Here is a 22960-nt window from a genome sequence, read left to right as displayed (position 1 = left end):
TGAAATATTCCACTCACACCTACCATACCCATAGGCTTTGCACTCCACTGATCAGATTCTGTGCTGTATATCTTCCTGTCTTTGAAGTAAATGTGAGCGTGGTGGGGCTAGGAACTTAAGGCCCCTGCTCGCCCCAGCCCACTGGAATCCAACCCCTGGTGCAGGGGAAGGGGCCCTGTGAAAATAGCATCTACATGCCATCTGTAGCTGTATGAATATTTCTTTATACAAAGAGATGTTTTGTGGAACACTGATTTGCAACTTATTTCCCTAAGCCATCTATCTTGGGACATCTTTTCATATTTAGTACATTTCATTCTACCTCGTTCTTCATAATGAATCTCATGTAATTTGTTGTGTATGTGTTCCACAGTTAATTTGACCAGCCTCTCTTGTTGAACAGGTAGGTATTTTCTATGGTTTGGTATTTTAAATAATGCCATAATGATTACCTATACATTACACTGTACATGTAGATGTTTTTGCTTCCTTGTGTGATATATTCAATGGGTAAATTTCTAGAAATGGAATTACTTAGTTGAAGACTGTGATCTAGAAATTTTCATAGCTAGCTAATGCCGAATAGTTATCGAATTTATATTTTGTTAAAGAGTATTTAGAAATGTCTTTTTCCTGCACCTGCACTCTGTCTGCACAGACTATCACATTTTATGGGTCTTTAAGTGGAAAATGGAATTTTGAAATTTAGAATTGAATTTGAGTTTTCTGGCCATTTGTATTTCTGTGAACTCCTGGTTTTGTTTATTTTTAATTTAATATTTATAACTTTGACCTTTTGAAGTTATTTTGATTTTAAAGGTCCAATTTTTAAACTTAGATTCCAATATCTTAATAAGTAAGCCATTGCTTTCTTTCTCTTTCACATTTCTTTCTTGAAATGTCCTTTTATTGTGTGTTAATTTCTTTATATGTTCAAGACCATTTCAAGAACCTAGTTTTGTCCCACTGATCTATTTCAAATTATTTAAATTACCCAAGTTTTATAGACATAGTTTCATATACCCATTAAAATGATGAATATGTAATAATTATGGATTATATAGATGTTTTAATACTCTAAAAATTTTATAGTCTTAAGAAAAAAACCTTTATTTTGTTTAAATGGCATTTCTTTGTTATAGTTAGAATAATGCAAGGAAGAAAGAAAATAGAAATGCTACCAAAAAAATCATCACTGATATTAAGAGAACATCATTTTTGGTATTTTTATGTGCTTAGGTAAGCTATATATATTGAGGCTTCCCTTGTAGCTCAGTCAGTAAAGAATCTGCCTGCAGTGTAGGAGACCTGGGTTCAATCCTGGGGTTGGGAAGACCCCCTGGAGAAGGAAATGGCAACCCACTCCAGTATCCTTGCCTGGAAAATCCCACGGACAGAGGAACCTGGTGGGCTGCAGTTCATGGGGTCGCAAAGAGTTTGGCACGACTGAGTGACTAACACTTACTTATATATAGGTAAGAGGGTAGAAAAATAGCTTGGTAGAAATAATATAATGAAACATGAGGAATATAAATATGTTAAATTTAATTTTAAACAAACTTCTGAAACAAAATGAAAGAAATGACTTAAATCTATACATAACTTTCTTTAAATTGTCCATCTAAGTTTGTGAAGAGATTAAAATGTATAATGATGACAATCTTGAATTTTAGTCCATGTTGAGTGACTCTATTTTTTAAGAAAAAGGAGTCTGACCACCCTTTCCTTTATTCCATCTCCCTTTCACTTATCTGTTGTTTTTACTAAATCAAATTTTCACCCGTCCATTGAGATTCTTTTCTTGTTATCACATTCACATAATTACACAATTGTCTAGCCTTGGTTCTATATTTAAAGACTTAGGGCTCAGCCAAACGGCTACAATGACTATCCATTTGTCTGGTGTGTATTTAGTCTTTTAATTGCCTAAATTTTATGGAAAGTGATTTTTTTTCAAGAATGATTCATTAGTGTCATAGACTTAAAATTATTTTTAAATTTGCAATATTTGAAGAATTCGTTAAGTTTGAGTAGGCATGTGTCTCATATAATACCTTAGAATACTACTTTTCTTTCTCAGAATGGTGTGGGCTTGGCTTTGTTATCTTTGGGTCTTTATTGTGATGTTCCTTTACCAAAAAATATGTCCCCATCCCCCTTACATTTTTGTACCAGTTGTCCTTAGAATTACATCCTTTCTTCTTTGAATTTCAATAGTTTAAACTGGGTGATGCTCTGTGTGCATGTGTGTGTGTGTGTGTGTGTGTATGTGTGTGTGTTTGTGTGTGTTTTCCAAATTTTTCTTAAAACACAGTATGTTCTTTTTAACATGCATATTTAATTCTATAAGAAATATTGTACTATTTTATATGATTTATATTCATTTTATTTTTGTTCTTCAGAGTCACCAGTTATCCTTATTTTGATTATATTTGTTCATTTTGTATTGATTAACTTTATATTCGATAAAGGACAGAAATGGTATGAACCTAACAGAAGCAGAAGATATGAAGAAGAGGTGGCAAGAATACACGGAAGAACTATACAGAAAAGATCTTCATGACCCAGATAACCACGATGGTGTGATCACTCACCTAGAGCCAGACATCCTGGAATGTGAAGTCAAGTGGGCCTTAGAAAGCATCACTACGAACAAAGCTAGTGGAGGTGATAGAATTCCAGTTGAGCTATTTCAAATCCTGAAAGATGATGCTGTGAAAGTGCTGCACTCAATATGCAGCAAATTTGGAAAACTCAGCAGTAGCCACAGGACTGGAAAAGGTCAGTTTTCATTCCAATCCCAAAGAAAGGCAATGCCAAAGAATGCTCAAACTACAGCACAATTGCACTCATCTCACATGCTAGTAAAGTAATGCTCAAAATTCTCCAAGCCAGGCATCAGCAATACATGGACCGTAAACTTCCAGATGTTCAAGCTGGTTTTAGAAAAGGCAGAGGAACTAGAGATCAAATTGCCAACATCTGCTGGATCATTGAAGAAGCAAGAGAGTTCCAGAAAAACATCTATTTCTGCTTTATTGACTATGCCAAAGCCTTTGACTGTGTGGATCACAATAAACTGTGGATAATTCTGAAAGAAATGGGAATACCAGACCACCTGACCTGCCTCTAGAGAAACCTATATGCAGATCAGGAAGAAACAGTTAGAACTGGACATGGAACAACAGACTGTTTCCAGATAGGAAAAGGAGTACGTCAAGGCTCTATATTGTCACCCTGCTTATTTAACTTCTATGCAGAGTACATCATGAGTAATGCTGGGCTGGAAGAAACACAAGCTGGAATCAAGATTGCCAGGAGAAATACCAATAACCTCAGATATACAGATGACACCACCCTTATGGCAGAAAGTGAAGAGGAACTAAAAAGCCTCTTGATGAAAGTGAAAAAGGAGAGTGAAAAAGTTGGCTTAAAGCTCAACATTCAGAAAACGAAGATCATGGCATCCTGTCCTATCACTTCATGGGAAATAGATGGGGAAATAGTGGAAACAGTGTCAGACTTCAGTTTTTTGGGCTCCAAAATCACTGCAGATGGTGACTGCAGGCATGAAATTAAAAGACGCTTACTCCTTGGAAGAAAAGTTATGACCAACCTGGATAGTATACTCAAAAGCAGAGACATTACTTTGCCGACTAAGGTCCATCTAGTCAAGGCTATGGTTTTTCCTGTGGTCATGTATGGATGTGAGAGTTGGACTGTGAAGAAAGCTGAGCACCGATGAATTGATGCTTTTGAACTGTGGTGTTGGAGAAGACTCTGGAGAGTCCCTTGGACTGCAAGGAGATCCAACCAGTCCATTCTGAAGGAGATCAGCCCTGGGATTTCTTTGGAGGGAATGATGCTGAAGCTGAAACTCCAGTACTTGGGCTACCTCATGCGAAGAGTTGACTCATTGGAAAAGACTCTGATGCTGGGAGGGATTGGGGGCAGGAGGAGAAGGGGACAACAGAGGATGAGATGGCTGGATGGCATCACGGACTCGATGGACGTGAGTCTGAGTGAACTCCAGGCGTTGGTGATGGACAGGGAGCCCTGGCGTGCTGCGATTCCATGGGGTTGCAAAGAGTCAGACACGACTGAGCGACTGAACTGAACTGAACTTTATATTCAATTTGTCTTTTTTTGTTTTTATTGATTGCATTGGTAATCAAGCATTTTTTAAAATTTTAATTATTTATTTAAATTTCGTTGAGCTGGGTCTTTTCATTGCTGTGTGTGTACTTTCTCTAGTTGCAGTGCGTGGGGTTCTCTTTGGTGTGGCCTCTCTCGTTGCAGAACATGGCTGTAGGGCATGAGAGCTCAGTAGTTGTGGCTCGTGGGCTGTAGAGTGCTGGCTCAGTAGTTGTGGAGCACAGGCTTAATTGCTGTGTCTCATATGGAACTGTCCTGGACTAGGGATCGAACTCATGTTCCCTGCATGGGCAGGCAGATTCCTATCCTCTGTACCACCAGGGAAGTCCGCTTTGTCTTTTTTTCCTAATCATATCAAGTTCCAATTGTTCATTTACCTATTTGTTGTTGTTGTTGTTGCATGTACACTTAGTTCCTTGCCAATTCTAATTTATTATTTTTCTAATGATATATTTTGTTACTCTTTTTATTTCCTTGGGTCTGTAGTTTCATTATCCTTCTCATTCTATCATTCTATCATATTAATATAATCTCTCAGCTTCTATTATGATTGAATTCATTTTTATTTAAGTTGAAGTACAGTGTGAAACGGGCTTCCCTAGTGGCTCAGTGGTAAAGAATCTGCCTGCAGGAGATGCAGATTCAATCCCTTGGTTGGGAAGATCCCTTGGAGAAGGAAATGGCAACCAATGCCAGTATTCTTGCCTGGGAAATTCCTTGGACAGAGGAGCCTGGCAAGCTTAAGTCTATGGGGTAACAAAAGAGTCAGACGTGACTTAGCAACTAAGCAACAACAGGGTGAAACATTTGTATAAAGATTCTTTTTCTGTTCACCTCAGTTGAGGTGTTCTTCATTAGTTAGCTTTTGACATTTTGCGTATTTCCTTTATACCTCTGTTTGGATTCATGACTGTCGTTCAGGGACTTTTATTGATTACCCCCCAGGGTGTGGCAAAGCACAGGGAAGTTTATGGGCATTGGTCAGTTCATTACACACTTCTGGAACTTTCACTTCTGACAGAGAATACCTGCCACATGCTTCACTTCTCTAGTTTTGCCAGTTTTGTTCTACTTTGCTTCTCCCCAGACTTGGGGTAATAAGTGCAAGTGATAATATGTTTTTCGTGTACCAGTCCTAACTGTGGGCTCTGGGCGTCTGGGAGAGGGTCAAGAGCAGCCATATATTATTCTTGATCCTGCTTGGAAAGGAATCTTTGGTTTCTTCTCATGGCTGCTCGATTTCATAGTTTGTGGTGATGAATGTTCTTTCCATGGTTAGATTCTGTAGGGCAGTACTAGGCAAACCATAACCCATAGGCCAGATTTGGCCCTGCCACCTGTGTTTGTAAATAAAGTGTTATTGGAACACAGCCACACCCATTCATTTACATATTGTCTGTGGCCAATTTCATGCTTCAGAGACACAGTTGAGTGATTGTGACAGAAACCAGATGGCTAGCAAAGCCTAAAATATTTCCTATCTGCCCTTTAACAGGAAGCGTATACAAGACCTGCTGTAGGGTAATTTTATTTTTCTTGCTGGTTTTTAACTATATTTTCTTTCAGTGTTTTAGAAATTATAGATGTAGGAATGCTCCTTCATTATACTGTCTTGACATAGAAGTTGCTATAATGCTGATTTTAAAATATTCATGGAATAACATAACTATCATGTTTTATACTGTAATGCTTGAAATTACAAAAAAAAAGTTAGTTGGATTAGTTCAGTTTATTTGATATAAGAATGATATCTTACCAGGTAATTTCTAGCAATAAATAAAATTATTCACATCATTCCTCTTTAATGATATCTCCCCCCACCCCAAATGAGACTAAAACAGATATTTAATTATAGCAGCTTTTCTGTAAGATTATTTGATTTTACAATTTCCTTTCTTTTGCACTTTTTCAAAGGTATAAGCGGTTTAACCAGACTTTGAGCAGCATTGGAGAGAATGAAGGTGGTATTGATAGGTTTTCCAGAGGTTATGAATCATTTGGCGTCCACAGATGCGCTGATGGTGGTTTATACTGCAAAGAATGGGCCCCAGGAGCTGAAGGAGTTTTTCTTACTGGAGACTTCAGTAAGTATTTTAGAACCATTAAAGTCAGTTGTAGCCTTTCATTTATTTACTTAAAACATAGATGTTATATATTTAACTTTTATGAATATTATTGATTACAAATATTCTACTTTTCAGATAGAACCCGTTGAGTTTCTTGAGTCTTTGCCTTTATGTGCTAAAAGTATTTCTGATTTGATGTGATACATGTATTTTTTAAAACTTTATATTCTATATACCAAGTGCCAGAAATAACAGAGTTTGTGAGAAAAATTATGTTAGGCAGACTACTCCCAATTTATTAAACCTTGTTAGCAAGCTCTGACAAAACCAATACCAATTAAAGTAAAAATTTTGGTTTAGGTTTAGTCTCCACTAGCACTTGCTCCTGGTTGTTTGGCATCATAGTTCTTGCATCCTCTAATCTTTTTTTGAGACCTCAGTAAATGTAAACATCTAAATTAGAGGGTTAACTTTGTCATCAGTCAATTTTTTGTTTTTTCCCTTTCCTTTCTTTTTTTAAATAACACAGTGGGAAATATCTTCTCAGCCTTATTATCTGCACTGTTAATTTCACTAGACAATTAAGTGTAGTAGTTCTACAAGTCAGGCTTCTAGCTTACAGTTTAGTAGAAGCCTTGTAAGTACATAACTAATATACAATCTGCTCAGTTTTATTCTATAAGTATAAATAAATCACTGTAATAGTGACAGGGGAAGAAGCTCAGTTTTGAAAATAGAATAACTGGAAAACTAAGCCTTGGCAAAATGTTCACAATACAAGGAAAGGAAATATCAAATAATAATCCTTTAGCACCATAGGATAGTATCGTCTTTAAAGTTTGATTTTCCTGGACTCCGAGGTCTGTATGCTGTCCTGTTGTGGAAAGATCAAAACTATAGACAGAAAACTGAATTGTCAGGGTTTGGGGATAGGAGGTGTGAGTTGACAAGTTGATAAGAAACATAAGGGGGCATTTTTTTGGGTAATGGAAACATTTTATGTTGTGATTGTGTTGGTTTCATGATTGTATACATTTGCCAGAATTTATAGAAGTATGCATATAAAACGGTGAGTTTTACTGTGTGCATTACCTTAAGTAACCTGACTTTAAAAAAATTTTTGTTTTTATTTATATAGTCTAAGGCAGCACTGCCCAATAGAAATATAAGGAGCATCACTTATATAATTTAAAAAATTTCATGGTAATATTAAAAAAATAAAGGGGAAAAACAGTGAATTTTAATAATGATAGGTTTTTTAAATTTAACCCCATATATCAAAATATATTTTAACATGTAATCAATATAAAATTTGTTAGTGAGATATTTTCATTCTTTTTTATTGCTTCTTCTAAATCTGGTGGGTATTTTTCCGTTGGAAATACTTGATCTATATTTAAACTTAATGCAGTTTGCCGTTTAAAGTGCATACCCAAATTTTTCCAAATATTGTTAAAAGTTCTAGCAACTCAACTGAGTGGTAGTTTTAAATTTTACGTTTAATAAAGTAATTAAAATTAAATAAAACTTTAAATTTATTTTCTCGGTTATACTAAGTTCATTTTAAGCACTCAGTAGCCACCTTTGTTTAGTGGCTCTATTATTGAAAAGAACAGGTCAAAGGTCAAATATAAGTTATTCTTTGTGTAGTTACCAAAATGAGATGAGGTCAGCTTCCTGTGTTTCTAGAGAAGTTAGTGAAAACTTTAGGGAGTGTTTTAAGAAAGATCATGTGATCTGCTGATTCAGATTAACATGGCCTGGTGATTATTATGAAATATATTTTGAAGCTATCAGTCTTTTCACTTAAATTGTTAAAATTGTTATAATTTTTTCTTGTATATAAACATGGCTATTTCCCCATCTTCTCTGAGTGACTGCATTGACTGCTAGCTTTTTGTTAATAGATTTGTTTTATATCAACCTCTAATCAAGGTGCTTTAGGGCATTATATTTTATTAGTTTTTTTTTACTGCCATTTATTAAGAAGTATTGCTTAAGAGTATTTAAGTTAGATTTTTATGTACATATACCAAAAAGAAAAGTACTATAAGAATCTCAGTTAAAACTTGGTACTTGCATTTGGTAACCTCTCTCACATATTTATGATTGAATCCACTAAATAGGTTTTAGAGATATAGAAATATGGGAAACTATATGAAACTATATTTGGTAGCTGTAGAGTTGTGCATTGTAAATCCAGTTGAGCCATGTATATGTTTGGAAATTGTATTTAAAATTTTTAAGGATTAGGATTTAATGCTTAAATATTAAAAGTATAATAATTTATATAGTCTTTTGTTAAGAGAACACTAAAAATTATCTAGTTCCTATTTTAGTGTAGAATAGCTTAACTTTAAAAAATCTAATTTGATTTTTGAAAATTCTACTCTTTGTGAAGATATGTCACATAATTTAAAATCTCTCCTTGTTCTTGAAACAACACTCTGTCAAGTTTTTTCAATCAAGCAGTATTTATTTAGTATCTAAGGGTAGGAAGAATATCAGATTTAATCTGAGGACCTTTATTTTTACCAGAGAGGTAGGAATGTCTAATATAAATGAAACTGTGATAGAAGGTAGGAAGTATGATAGAATATAGTTAACTGTTAAAATAATTAACAAGCGGTATATTGGGAAAATTTAAATGTCTAATATATTTACTTATCTAGACGAAGGTTTTCTTTTTTTTGGTCATGTGTATGGTCTCAGAAAGTGAAAATGTTAATTGCTCAGTCACGCCCAACTCTTTGGGTCCCCATACAGGGAGGCCTGTCGTGCTGCGATTCATAGGGTCGCAAAGTGTCAGACACGACTGAGCTACGGAACAGAACTGAACTGAACCGAACTGGACTATAACCTCTGTCCATGGAATTCTCTAGGCAAGGATTATGGAGTGGGTATCTCCAGTATCTAGCATCTTCTCCAGGGCACCTTCCTAACCCAGGGATCAAACCATAGTCTCAGATTCTTTACTGTCTGAGCCACCAGGGAAGGCCCTCAGGATCTCCTTATATTTGGTATCTTTCGACTTTTCTCACTGAAAAGCTTTGGCTTAAAAATAAATAAAAGCAACTTTCAAATTGACAGTAGGGCCAAAATTCTAGATTAATAATGCATTTAAAAATAGTGTGTCTTTGGAAGAGAATGTTACACCTGAGTATAAATTTAATATGACTTTGTATAATACAGAATTTTGATGATACTGACAGTGTAGGTGAAAATATACATTACTGAACTAAACATGTCTTTTTAAAAAACACAATTAAGGAATTCTCTATTTTATTTTTCCCTTATTTACATAAAAATCTATTTTTTCATGTGTCAAAGAGTAAGAAGAAAGTTATTTTTCTTTGTTAATGTTTTTCTCAGCATCAAAAATGTGTTTGATTTTATAGTAAGTCTTCCAATGTATAAACATACTAAACTGAAGTGGAAATACAATTTGTGTTAATTAGCTAAAAAAATTACAGTTGATTTTTTAAAATTAGAAAATGCAAATGAAGTTAATTAAAATTATTCTAGGTGCTTTGGTAATGATATTAAAATGCTTTTAAAAGCATTTAACTGTATTCATATAACTTTATATTTATCAGCTAAGTTGAAACAGCAGTAAACAAAAGATTCTATAGAAATAACTTTTAACTGTAACATGATCATTTTTAAGAATTCGTTTCCTTACTTTGTCATCTAATATAACAGTAAGCTTAACTTTTATCTATATACTTAAAATATCACCTAAAATAAACCTATTTTTTTTCAGCAGCAGCAGCAGCAGTGATGTAAAAAGTAACATAATTTTACTTATGTTTTTATCATGAAAGTGTATACATATATAATTTAAAACATTGCTTTTGTACCTACCTCTTCCCTACACTTCCAAAGATAATGTAAAACATATCTTCAAAAAACAATATAAAAACCTCATTTCTGTGAAGGCATACATTAACTGTTACTTATATTCACAGTAATAGGAAAATAGTAAAAGGAAATCTTCTTAAATCAATTTTTGTCTAAATCATTAGCCATCTATTACTGAGAATTTTTCAGAGGAAATGAAAATTAAAGGCTGTCTATACTTTAATTCTGTATTATAAGAAATTATACCAGTAGTCAAAATATGTTAGCATATTGTGATGTCTCTTTCCTCTTCTAATCATTGTAGAAATGGCACTGTCCTTTTCTGTACTCATAGAACTGCTGGTAAATTTATGTTTTTCTAGCATATTTTTTTTGCCAACTGACCTGAAAATATTTTAGGTACAAATGTTTACTGTTGTAAAATATAAATGATCTTTAAGAAAGAATTACCAGGAATTGGTGTGTAGAGGGAAAAAAAAAAAAAGAATGGCATTTTGAGTTTGAACCCAAGTAGAGCTCTCAAAACTTGGCTCTTCATCTGGCTTAGTAGGGATAAAGGCAATGGTAGTCCTCTTATTTCTCTAACTGGTTTGCTGTAGATACTAACTAGGTGATTGTAGTAGATACTAACTAGATTGCAAATGTGAAGACATTTTATACATCATTTAGTGCTACATAAATCTTAACTGAAAAATTACTCTAATTTGCAAAGTTCTTTCTTTTTCTTATTTAAAACACATTGCAAAAATCAATTGATATAGTCTCAGTGTTGCCCAAACTGAAGTAGCTCTGGCTTTTGCCATCCACATTTTTAAGACTTGGAAAGCACCTTCACTTTAAATATATTACACATATTTTTCTTCATTTGACAGAAAATGAAACAATCATTTCTTTTCCTTTCAGTCTTTTTTTTTTTAACTAGCTTTTTTAAGCAGCTAGCAGCTGCTGCAGCCACCCAGGACAGTGTATATATAATGACATTCATCAAGATCGGAATCTTACCACCCAAAAAGTATCTCTGAGCCAGACAGAACCTACTTTAATGGCTTGAGATGAGTTTCTGAAACTTTGAATTATCTTTAATAAAGGAAAGATTCATTCTTTAGAAAATTAAATGCAATTTAAAATATACTTGGGGTTTTAGAACTAAATCATGTTTATTGCAGGTTGCTAAATAATTGAAGAAAAAACTAGCTGCTTTCCAGTAGCTAGATGATAATAAGTAGAGAGAAAGGCAGTAAACTACATATGTCAATATAAAATAATTGGGTTCCTATTCGCTATAACTGAAAACATTTCATTTAAAATTACTAAGTCTGGGAGCTAGGCACTTTTCAAATAACCTAAATGTCTATCATTGATAGAATGAAAAAGAAAAGGGAAAGAAAAAAAAACAAAAAACCCGAGTTTTATGCCTATAGAAAAAAGGAACAACAGATATTTTTGCAGAGTGGGAAAGATACTAAAGAAAATTTTTACTTATTTTCTGGGCAAAATTTGTCTACAATTTAATTTCCACTTATACAATTACCAAGAAGTTTATATCATCACAAAAGCATTTATATTTCTTAATTTCACATGCTCTGAAACAGTGCTCCTCAAAGTGTGCTCTGTGGAGCAGTGTGGTTCTGTGTCCTGTAATTGGTTTACAGTAATATATTCTCAGAAATTGGGAGTACACATTTAGAAACCTAATAGCAGTTTGACAGAGGAATTTTATTTCTGTTGAATCTAATAATGATAATACAAATATTGGGGCTTAAATTTTGAAAGTCTTTCAATTTTCTAATAATTCATTTTTAATATTTTATGTATTGGTCTGTAATAGATTGGAAATTTGAACAAGGAAAGGTAACTGGCATATCATCATAGATATTAATAGTTTGAAAATCTTGATCTGAAAAATAGTGATTATTATTATTTTTTTTTTTGGTTTAGAAGTCCTTTCTGGTTGGAAGGTAGAGTTCTGATGTCAACCTCCTTTGTATTCTCTTTCTTCAGCTAAATCTGTGGCGGTTGTGTTTGCTTTTTCTGTGGTATGGCTTGTTGCAAAAAAAGGCCACAATTGCCTGTAGTAACACAGTCTATTTCTTGCTCATGTTGGCTGCAGTTGTCAGCTGTGGCTCTGTCCCATGTGTCACATTCTTTCCAGCATCCAGGTGATGGAGCAGCCCCTGTGTGAGATGTGCCAATCTGGTGACAGAGAGAAAGAGCAGTAGAGGGAACCTGTCATGGCTCTAAAAGCTTCAGTTCAAAAGTGGCTAATGTGGTCTCACTTCCATTTCATTAACCAAACAGTTTGGCTAAGCCTTATGTCAGTGATCCTGGAAGCAGAATTTGATTTTATGGAGACTTATAAAAAATAAGGAATAATAACATAAATGACCCCCCTGGCAAATAACACATTTTCAAAATATAAAGTGTTAATCTGCTGGAGTTTTTGATATCTTAGAGTCTTTCCTGTAAGAGCAGAGGGTGCCAGGTAGGGTAATGCTCCAAAGGAGATTGTTAAGACGTTTTCTTTGAAATGTCTACTGACCTTAGGATTCAGATGGAACTTCAAAGAGTCTTTTGCAGTGTAGACATTTCAACTCCCCATGGGTCCTTTCTGAATGCGTTTTTGTTAGTTGGCTTCCTTCAGTTTGGCGTATTGGAGATGGTGATGTTTCTAGAAGGCTTCCCAGGTGGTACAGTGGTAAAGAATCTGCCTGCCAGTGAAGGAGACAAAAGAGATGTGAGTTCAAGCCCTAGGTCTGGAAGATCCCCTGGAGAAGGAAATGGCAACCCCCTCCAGTGGTCTTGCCTGGAAAATCCCATGGACAGAGGAGCCTGGTGGGCTACAGTCCATAGGGTTGCAAAGAGTTGGACACGACAGAGTGACTGAGCACTCACACAACACGTTTCTAGAAAGTGAATTTCCAGGGTAGTCTGGGGAACTCTGATACTGTTTATTTTGGTGATTGAGTGGCAAGTTACAAAGTAGAGGTAGAAGGCTTTAGGACTGTTAACTAAACCAGCACCAATGCTGAAAAATAAACTCTTTGATGTATGTGAACTTAAAATAACTAATTAGCTAATAGGCATTTTTGTAGAAACTTGTCAGAATGTTCTCTAGCTCGCTAGTCTGATGTTGAGTCTCCCATCGCTTTTATCTGTGTTCACTGATGAATTGTACATTTTCAGTGGAATAGATGTACAGTGGAGATTTACTTAATCATTATCTACTTTTTAGAATTTATTTCTGCTTGACACGCTCACTGCAAGTGATGCTGCCTGTTTCCCATAGGATGCTGAGCGTGCGTGGGGAGTAGGCTATGGATCTACTTCATATGTGTACTTCTGCTGTTGCCAGTTGCTTTGTGTGCTTATAATGAGCCAGTTTCCCATCTGCCTCAAATCCTGTGAATGCCTATTCTTTTCATTAGAATTCTGTAATATAATATTATGTAAAGCAATGAACTGTGAGTGTGACAGTGAAGAAAATTATCAAGTACTGGGAAAAATCTCAGTAAGGACAAGTTAGAAAGTTACTGTGAATTAAGCATGCACAGTGAATTGCAAAAAAATGATATAAATCTGATTATTTCATATGCTAATTATATTGCATGCACCTTGTAGCTTTCATTCTATTTTAATCCAAAGGAAATTAAGAATTATAAGTATTGCATTGTAAGTATAGGTTCATATGATACAAAATCCTAATCAAAGGACCTAAACTTAAAGAAATAGCTGTAATTTATATCAGAAGGAGAGTGAATATTTATATTTGTCTTTTAAATTAAAACATTTTAATATGTATGATTTTTGCTATGTATGTATAATTTTTTACAGTGTATATAATCATTATCTGATTTAACCAATATTTTCAATATATGAACCAACTTCTGGCCCTGGTTGTTGTGCAGGATTAAAGAGCTTTGTGATAATGCCTAATGGGATTATTTTTAAAAGGAAGCATCTTTACTTTCTGGAATATTGGTGGATGCTATTAATGCTAGAAGGTAGATTTTGAACTGTGTGACATAAATAATAATTTTTTAGCCTCATGTTGCTTTTTTGTAACTATCCTGTTAAAAATATATGCTGCTTGGATAATACAGTACTTTTTGTTAGGTTTCAGTTTTGGTTTTTCACTAATTCTTAATGTCTATAAAATTATTCTGTTTATGGTTATTCTTCAGCACTTGTCTTTTGACATTTTCATAATTTTGTCCATTAAAGTGACTTTATTAAGCTCACCATTTACTTATACAAAGAAGGAACATTATTCATATTATTCTCTTATCAAGTTAGAGGTTTTCTTAGAGAAGTTCTATTTTAAAATAGTTACATCTAGCCCCAAGTGTGAATGATTATAACATATCTCAACATTCTCTGTATCTTGATCACACCTAAACTATTCATTTTAAGTTCAAATTGTATTATACTAAGAAGCAGCTGTCACTTAAGATAGACGTTTAAAGCAACTGCAATCTAATTTGTTGTGATTTTCTTTCTTATGCCACAGATAACACAACTGAACATCATTTTGTATTGTAGGGGAGTTAATGGAAATGTAGTAAATCTGTACAAGGTTTATAGCACTGTTTGTTTTGCTTATCCAGACAGTGGTCCCAAGCAGGTCTGCTGGAATTCACTGATTAGCCTTGAGGCTTTGTCCATGTTATTGCCAGACTTGGAAATCTGTAGCTCTCTCCTCACATCCTTTCCCTCATTCCCTCAGACTGGGTTGTACTCTTTACATTGTCAATCCCTGTCATTGTGTTATTAAAAAAAAATTGGAAGGATTTTTAAGCTTGAATAGAGATTGAAAAAAAGAAAGGGAATTTCTGCTTCTTTGTAGCTGTGCAGTTCCTCATGTGAAGCTGTGGAAGTTTTCATTTTAATTTTGACTGTCAGAGACCCACCTCTTATGATGGGTTCCTGAAAAAATGACTTAGCTGTCTTAGTTTTGCTTCTAAATCAGTAGCAGAAGGACCTCAAATGTATTATTTAGAGATTAGGAACCTGAAAATCATAGCGCATTTTCTCAGCAAGTATTAGTGACCTTCAGTAGTGATACTGTGGTGCCGAGCCACTGCCGAGCAACCATGGAGACTAATGACTTTTGACCTAAATCTTGAAGGCTTATTATTATACTCTCACTTCTTAGTTACTTGTTTTCTTTCTTATTTTAACATTTTAAAAGTTGAGATCCAATTCACATAACATTTACCATTTCAAATTGTACACTTCAAATTGTAGTTTTTAGTATCGTCAAATCACTATGTTGTGTAACCACTGCTGCTAATTTCAGAACATTTCCATCACTCCCAACAGAAACCTCATAGATATTAGCATTTAGTCCCAATTCTTCTTTTCCTCTGTTTTTGGTAACCACCAATCAACAAAGGTCAGTCTAGTCAAGGCTATGGTTTTTCCAGTGGTCATGTATGGATGTGAGAGTTGGACTGTGAAGAAAGCTGAGTGCCAAAGAATTGATGCTTTTGAACCGTGGTGTAGGAGAAGACTCTTGAGAGTCCCTTGGACTGCAAGGAGATCCAACCAGTCCATTCTAAAGGAGATCAGCCCTGGGATTTCTTTGGAAGGAATGATGCTAAAGCTGAAACTCCAATACTTTGGCCACCTCATGCGAAGAATTGACTCACTGGAAAGGACTCTGATGCTGGGAGGGATTGCAGGCAGGAGGAAAAGGGGACGACAGAGGATGAGATGGCTAGATGGCATCACTGACTCGATGGACGTGAGTTTGAGTGAACTCTGGGAGTTGGTGATGGACAGGGAGGCCTGGCGTGCTGTAATTCATGGGGTCACAAAGAGTTGGACACGACTGAGCGACTGAACTGAACTGAATCTATTTTTCCTAAATCTATGGATTTGCCTATTCTGGGCATTTCATTATTAATGGAATCATACAGCATGGTGCCTTGTGTTTCTGGCTTCTTTCACTTTTTATTACACTGTTTTCAAGGATCATTCATTTTGTAGTATGTAGCAGTCAGTTCTTCATTCCATTTTATGGCTGGATAATATTCTCCGTGTAAATATACCACATCTTGTTTATCCATTCCTGAGCAGATGGACATTTGGGTTGTTTCTACTTTTTAACTGTTGTGAATAAAAGCTATTATTGTGAATAACACTTTTATGAACATTTGCGCATGTGTGTGCTAAGTTGCTTCAGTCTTGTCTGACTCATTGCACCCCTATGGACCATAGCCCACAAGGCTCCTCTGTCCATGGGATTCTCCAGGCAAGAATACTGGAGTGGATTGCTACCAAGGCTTGAACCTACCCAAGGCTTGAACCTATGTCTCTTGCAGCTTTTGCATTGTAGGTGATTCTTTACCACTGAGCCATTTATGTACAGGTTTTTATGTGCTTTCAGTGATCTGGGTTGCCTTGGTAAGCCAATATTCTTACCAGTTCAGCTATTTGGCTGCGCTAGTCATTTGTTTGCCTAAGATCCTTGCACCTGCCCTTTTCTACTCTGCATCATATTTCCCCAACTCCCATGAACTCTGCTTCTATTGAGTTGGTTTAGTTGGAGGCGAAATATGATGGCAGGTTGAGGGAGAAGCCAGGGAACTTCCCCTTCTTCCCTCACACACTCTCTGTCTAAAGTGTGGCTGACCTTATCTCCTTGGTCAGCTGTGTTTTTGTTCTTGTTGCTTATCTTTCAATGAGCTCAGTTCAGGCTGGGAAAGCTTGCCTTGTTTCCAGCTTCTGCTAGATGGCCCTGGCTTCTGGATTCCAGTAAATTCTTCCTCTTCCTTAGGGGAATTACCAGATTCCTATTATTGGTAATCCCTGGGTTACATAATTGTCCTCCACTTGAATTCTTTTTTCATTATGACCTATGTAACCATAGGTTATAGGAGAAAAGAAAAGATATGAGCATCTGAATGCAGAGTTCCAAAGAACAGCAAGGAGAGATAAGAAAGTTTTCCTCAGTGATCAGTGCAAGGAAATAGAGGAAAACAACAGAATGGGAAAGACTAGAGGTTTTTTTCAAGAAAATTAGAGATATCAAGGGAAAATTTCGTACAAAATTGGGTACAATAAAGTAAAGAAATGGTATGGACCTAACAGAAGCAGAAGATATTAAGAAAAGGTGGTAAGAATACACAGAAGAACTATACAAAAAAGATCTTCATGACCCAGATAACCACAATGGTGTAATCACTCACCTAGAGCCAGACTGGAATGTGAAGTCAAGTGGGCCTTAGGAAGCATCACTACGAACAAAGCTAGTGGAGGTGATAGAATTCCAGTTGAGCTATTTCAAATCCTGAAAGATGATGCTGTGAAAGTGCTGCACTCAATATGCAGCAAATTTGGGAAAATCAGCAGTGGCCACAGGACTGCAAAAGGTCAGTTTTCATTCCAGTCACAAAGAAAAGCAATGCCAAAGAATGCTCAAACTACCGCACAATTGCACTCATCTCACACGCTAGCAAAGTAATGCTCAAAATTCTCCAAGCCAGACTTCAACAGTTTGTGAACTATGAACTTCCGTATGTTCAAGCTGGTTTTAGAAAAGGCAGAGGAACCACAGATCAAATTGCCAACATCCATTGGATCACTGAAAAATCAAGAGAGTTTCAGAAAAACATCTACTTCTGCTTTATTGACTATGCCAAAGCCTTTGACTGTGTGGATCACAACAAACTGGAAAATTCTGAAAGAGATGGGAATACCAGAATACCTGACCTGTCTCCTGAGAAATCTGTATGCAGGTCAAGAAGCAACACTTAGAATTGGACATGGATCAACAGACTGGTTCCAAATATGGAAAGGAGTACGTCAAGGCTGTATATAGTCACCCTGCTTATTTAACTTATATGCAGAGTATATAATGAGAAATGCCAGGCTGAGTGAAGCAAAAGCTGGAGTCAAGATTGCCGGGAGAAATATCAATAACCTCAGATATACAGATGCTGCTGCTGGTGGTAAGTTGCTTCAGTCACGTCCGACTCTGTGCGACCCCATAGACGGCAGCCCACCATGCTTCCCCGTCCCTGGAATTCTCCAGGCAAGAATACTGGAGTGGGTTGCCATTTCCTTCTCCAATGCATGAAAGTGAAAAATGAAAGTGAAGGTGCTCAGTCGTGTCACTATGACACCACCTTTAAGGCAGAAAGTGAAGAGAAACTGAAGAGCCTCTTGATGAAAGTGAAAGAGGAGAGTGAAAAAGTTGGCTTAAAGCTCAACATTCAGATAACTAAGATCATGGCATCTGGTCCCATCACTTCATGGCAAATAGATGGGGAGACAGTGACAGACTTTATTTATTTATTTATTGCTCCAAAATCACTGCAGATGGTGATTGCAGCCAGAAAATTAAAAGATGCATACTCCTTGGAAGAAATGTTATGGACAGCTTATTAAAAAGGAGAGCCATTACATTGCCAACAAAGGTCCATCTAGTCAAAGATAGCTTTTTTTTTTTAGGTTTTTCCAGTAGTCATATATGAATGTGAGAGCTGAACTATAAAGAAAGCTGAGCGCTGAAGAATTGATGCTTTTGAACTATCCTGTTGGAGAAGACTCTTGAGAGTCCCTTGGACAGCAAGGAGATCCAACCAGTCCATCCTAAAGGAAGTCAATCATGAATATTCTTTGGAAGGAGTAATGTTGAAGCTGAAACGCCAGTACTTTGGCCACCTGATGTGAAGAACTGACTCAGTTGAAAATACCCTGATGCTGGGAAAGATTGAAGGTGGGAGGAGAACTGGATGACAGAGGATGAGATGGTTGGATGGCATCACAGACTCAGTGGACCTTATTTTGAGTTTGTGATGGACAGGGAGTCCTGGTGTGCTGTAGTCCGGAGGGTTGCAAAGAGTCAGACACGACTGAGTGACTGAATGGAACTGAACTCAACTATGTAACCAGTTCCCTGTACTAAGTCCCTCTTCTTGAAATAAGGATTGTGATTTCCATTCTGGGTCCCCATCACTGAAATAGTATTTCCCTTCTGTTAGGCCTACTGAGTTATGCAAGTCAACAAAATACCCTTCATGTTGTGATTTAGATATTCTAAAGCATCACTGTAAGGGTTTAGCTCAGTGCCCCTGCATCTGTTAAAGTACTTTGAGTAATTTTTTTTGGAGGTAGTTTTAACTACTTTGTGAATTTTTGCGGCTTTTTATGATACAGAAGTACGTAGTATAAAATTTAAATTGCTCAGAATTCTCAAAAACTCAGCAATGAGAGATATTGTTATATTCTTGACCTTCATTGTAACAAATTAGTTATGCTTTAATTTAAACAGCCTTTTTGATGTTCCCTCTGTTGAAGGACAGTTCCTTCTTCATCATGATATTTTCCCCTCCAGTGTGTGGTACATGTGTCACTTAAAGTCGAGTAGTTTGCAGGGGGTGTTGGTAAAATAAAATTTCAGGGTGAATAACACTCCTTGTGAATGAGTTTCTTGGGGTAGAGTTTAATGTGCATGATGTATCACTATCACTTCTATTTCACTTTCACACTATCACTTCTCTATTTTGAGAACTTTTATCGTTTATAAGCTAGTGGTTGCTATAGTATCACTTATCCTTCCATTTCAGCTTTCCCACTCTTTCTTCTTGGGGTAGTCACAACCATACTGTCTTTTCTTTGCCTGTAGTAGGTACGGTGCACCCGAAGCAGCAACCCCATTTTTTGAAGAGAATCCTTTGAAAGGAAAGAAGAACACATTCTTCCTGGAAAGAATCAGGCAGGCTCATGAGTTACAGGGGAGGGTAGAGAACAATGAAGTAATTATTTCAGATTTATTGGGTGAAGGAAATTCGATTCCTACTCCCTGTCCACTTTCTCAGTCAGATGTCTAGACAGATATTTTCAGATATTTAGGAATGCAGGAGCATGGTAATGCATTCTTTTTGAATGCATCCAAAGCATTCTTCCTAAGGAGGTCATGTATAGATGCCAGCCAAGTAAGAGGAATACGTGGCATGCCAATCAGTTGCTCAATCTCAGGAGAGAGTAAAGTGGAAAAAGTAAAGAACAAAATGTGGAACAGCCATAGAGAGCAGCTAAGAAGAGAGTGGAAAGAGAAGTCCCATGAGGAAATTTCCTGGGAGGAGTTTTCTGGAAGGAAAAGGGCAAAATGGGACCTTAGAAGAGTTTTGGACATGAATAAAGGTTTTCTGCAGAAGAAAAAAGTAAGGCTCAATTTACACATGATACTGGAAAGCGTTTCCTTTAGGTGGCTGGTAAAGACTGTTTATGTCCTACCCCCACCTGCAACGGATATGTTGAAGTGCTACCCACCCCTCCACCCCATGTGATGGTATTTAGAGCTGAAGTCTTCAGAAAGTAATTAGGCTTAGAAGAGGTCATGAAAACCCTGTGATGGGATTAATATCCTTAAAAAAGAGAAAGAGAGATCATGCTATCACATGAGGATACAATGACAGTCTGCAAGCCAAGAAGAGGGTCCTCACCAGGAATCAGATCTTCTGGGACCTTGATCCTGGACTTCCAAGCCTCCAAAACTGTGAGAAATAGATGTCTGTTGTTTAAACCACCCAGTTGGTGATATTTTGTTATGGCAGCCTGGATGGACATAATGGTCCAGGGTCATGTCATTGAACTGTGAATAGTCCTAGTTTTCTAGTTGACTCTGCAATGAACAACATTTACTATGGTGTAAGAACTGTTCATTAGTTTTTAACTTTTTAAATTAACCTGTAGAAGCATCACTAAATACTTGGTGCTTACAATGTTTTTGTAAAAATAATAATGGCAATTTTGGAAGATTTTCTGAAAAGACTATTCTTATTTGAGTAACTATTTAAAAAAATTGGTCATTTAAGTGAATTATATCTTTATAGTGATAATTGTTTATGATATACTTGCCAATTGATGAAACAGGCCAGGCTGATGTATTGCTTTATGGATGAAAATGTTCATCCCCTTAAGTGGAAAGTAAGTGAGAAGAGAGCTCCATCAGGACTGAAGGTGAATGAACCATGTGCAGATTGACAATTCTGAGTACTTTATAGGAATTTGTTTGTTTGCTTGTTTGCTTTTAACCCCAGCAGTTCTAACTGGCTTTCTTTATTTCTACTGTCAGTTGATTGCTCAGTGTGCCTAGCTGCAGTTAATATGAGTGTCATCATTAGGCGGTAGTGATTTGCAGACTTGCTTCTGTTGAAGAGTTTTTCTTGAGAGTTACAAGACTTTTACCTTTGTATTAGTCAGGGAGCAACAGGAAACAGATACACACTCAAGGGTCTCACTGAAGAAAGTTTTATGAAGGCCTCTTTATAGAAGGCTGATGAGAATTTAGGGAACAATCAGGATTAGAAGCTCTTGCTTCTACCTTTGTGTGTAGGTATGGGAGAGGAGGGAATGGTTGCTGTAGCATAGGCAGAGCTGAAGCTTTCAAAGAGTTGCCCAGGTTTAGATTCTGTGGCTAGAAAAAGGCAGGGATGGACGTGGATGCTAAATATCTCATGATTTCTCTTATACCAGCATCTGCCGTTGGCTAGTACCAGCCTAAAGCTGAAGGGCAGGGGAGTCCTGGGATTGCTGTCTACTGAAGTCAACCTCCAGGGTCTCAAAGAGCAGGTCTGAGAAACTCAGAAGGATTTTAAGGTGGAACTAGCAGAGAAACGAGGAATAACCAGAACAGCTATCAGGTTTCTCTTCATGTGATTTAAAGGTACCCAAATCACTAGAGGCATTTTTTTTTTCACTCTATTTTCTCCTGAGTGATGCCAGACTTCCTTAAATTGCACATCAGTGTATTATATACATTTTTATTCAAAGAAGAAAACATTTTTGGTACAGTGTTTCTTCTTTCCTTGCTCCCTCCCCTTCATTTTTTCCTTCCCTCCCTCCCTCCCTCTTTTCTTTATTTTCTCCCTCCTGTCCTTTTCCTTGGATATATTTTTGATCATATTAATTGTGAACAAGGCTAGTACCTAATATTAAGAAGTGGAAGAGTTTCAGATTTACAGAGGGTCTGAGTTTTTAGGGAAAAGAAGATGGAATTTTATTTAAAGCAAGAAATTAACTTTGTTGCAATTTATCAGAGGTTGCTGAAATATCATAAAACAATATGTGTGATTACCAATATGTCTAAACTCTAGTAAAGGTTTTTCTTTTATTCCCCCCTGAGTAATAGAATATAGTCTTAAAGTAAGGTGTTTACTCTGTTAAAGCTGTAATATTTCCCAAATAATGTACAAATTCACTAAATATACTGTTGTGCATCAGCATATGGTGATTTTTTTAGAAAGTAGGTTCGCTTCCAAAATCTGTTAGAGGCCTTGATGTTGGCAGAGCACGTGAAAATCTGCAGTTTGAGTTCAAGAACTTCTCTTTCAGCCCTCCTGCTTAGGTAGCAGTATTTATTGAACACTTTCTATGTGCCAGACACTGTGTTAAGTCATGGAAATTTAGACAAAGAAGGGCAGTAATTCTCATCTAGCAAGGGAAATGGATGGTCTTTTCTTAACTGACTGTGATTGCCTAAGCTCATGTAGTAATTAAACTCTGGATCTGATGTTCTTCTAAGTATTGTGGCCATTCCTGTATGCTTTTTTAGGTAGAAAATAAAGATATATTTATAAAATATAAAGATATTTTACAAAATAAAAGAATTATATAGGGATATTTTCTTAAATACTATCTAAAGTTGAAACAACTCAGAATATAGTTTAGTGATAATTATAAACAATATACTCTTTCACAGTACTTTTTTGAAAAGTATTTTCTGATTGCTTATTTGGTGACATTTTGTGGTTTATTTTTAAACCAAAAAGTGTCAAAATGAAACTTCTGAGGTATATTTATAGAGAATCTGTAATTGATTTAAATGATACATGAGGGCTTTTTTTGTCAAACTGAACTGAGCTAGGAAA

At 36.1% G+C, this 22960-nt stretch overlaps 1 protein-coding gene across 1 annotated transcript in view; it reads left to right on the top strand.

Annotated features, from left to right (window-relative positions):
* GBE1 (1,4-alpha-glucan branching enzyme 1) overlaps nucleotides 1-22960 on the top strand; it is a 302051-nt gene that overhangs the window by 62256 nt on the left and 216835 nt on the right. The window contains exon 2 of the mRNA XM_052636457.1: nucleotides 6070-6239. Within this exon, the coding sequence (XP_052492417.1) occupies nucleotides 6070-6239 (170 nt within the window). The remainder of the gene's footprint in view (nucleotides 1-6069; nucleotides 6240-22960) is intronic.

This window comes from Budorcas taxicolor, chromosome 1 (assembly GCF_023091745.1).
Source record: "Budorcas taxicolor isolate Tak-1 chromosome 1, Takin1.1, whole genome shotgun sequence".
NCBI classification, from domain to species: Eukaryota; Metazoa; Chordata; class Mammalia; order Artiodactyla; family Bovidae; genus Budorcas; species Budorcas taxicolor.
This window is presented reverse-complemented; position numbering and strand designations above follow the sequence as displayed.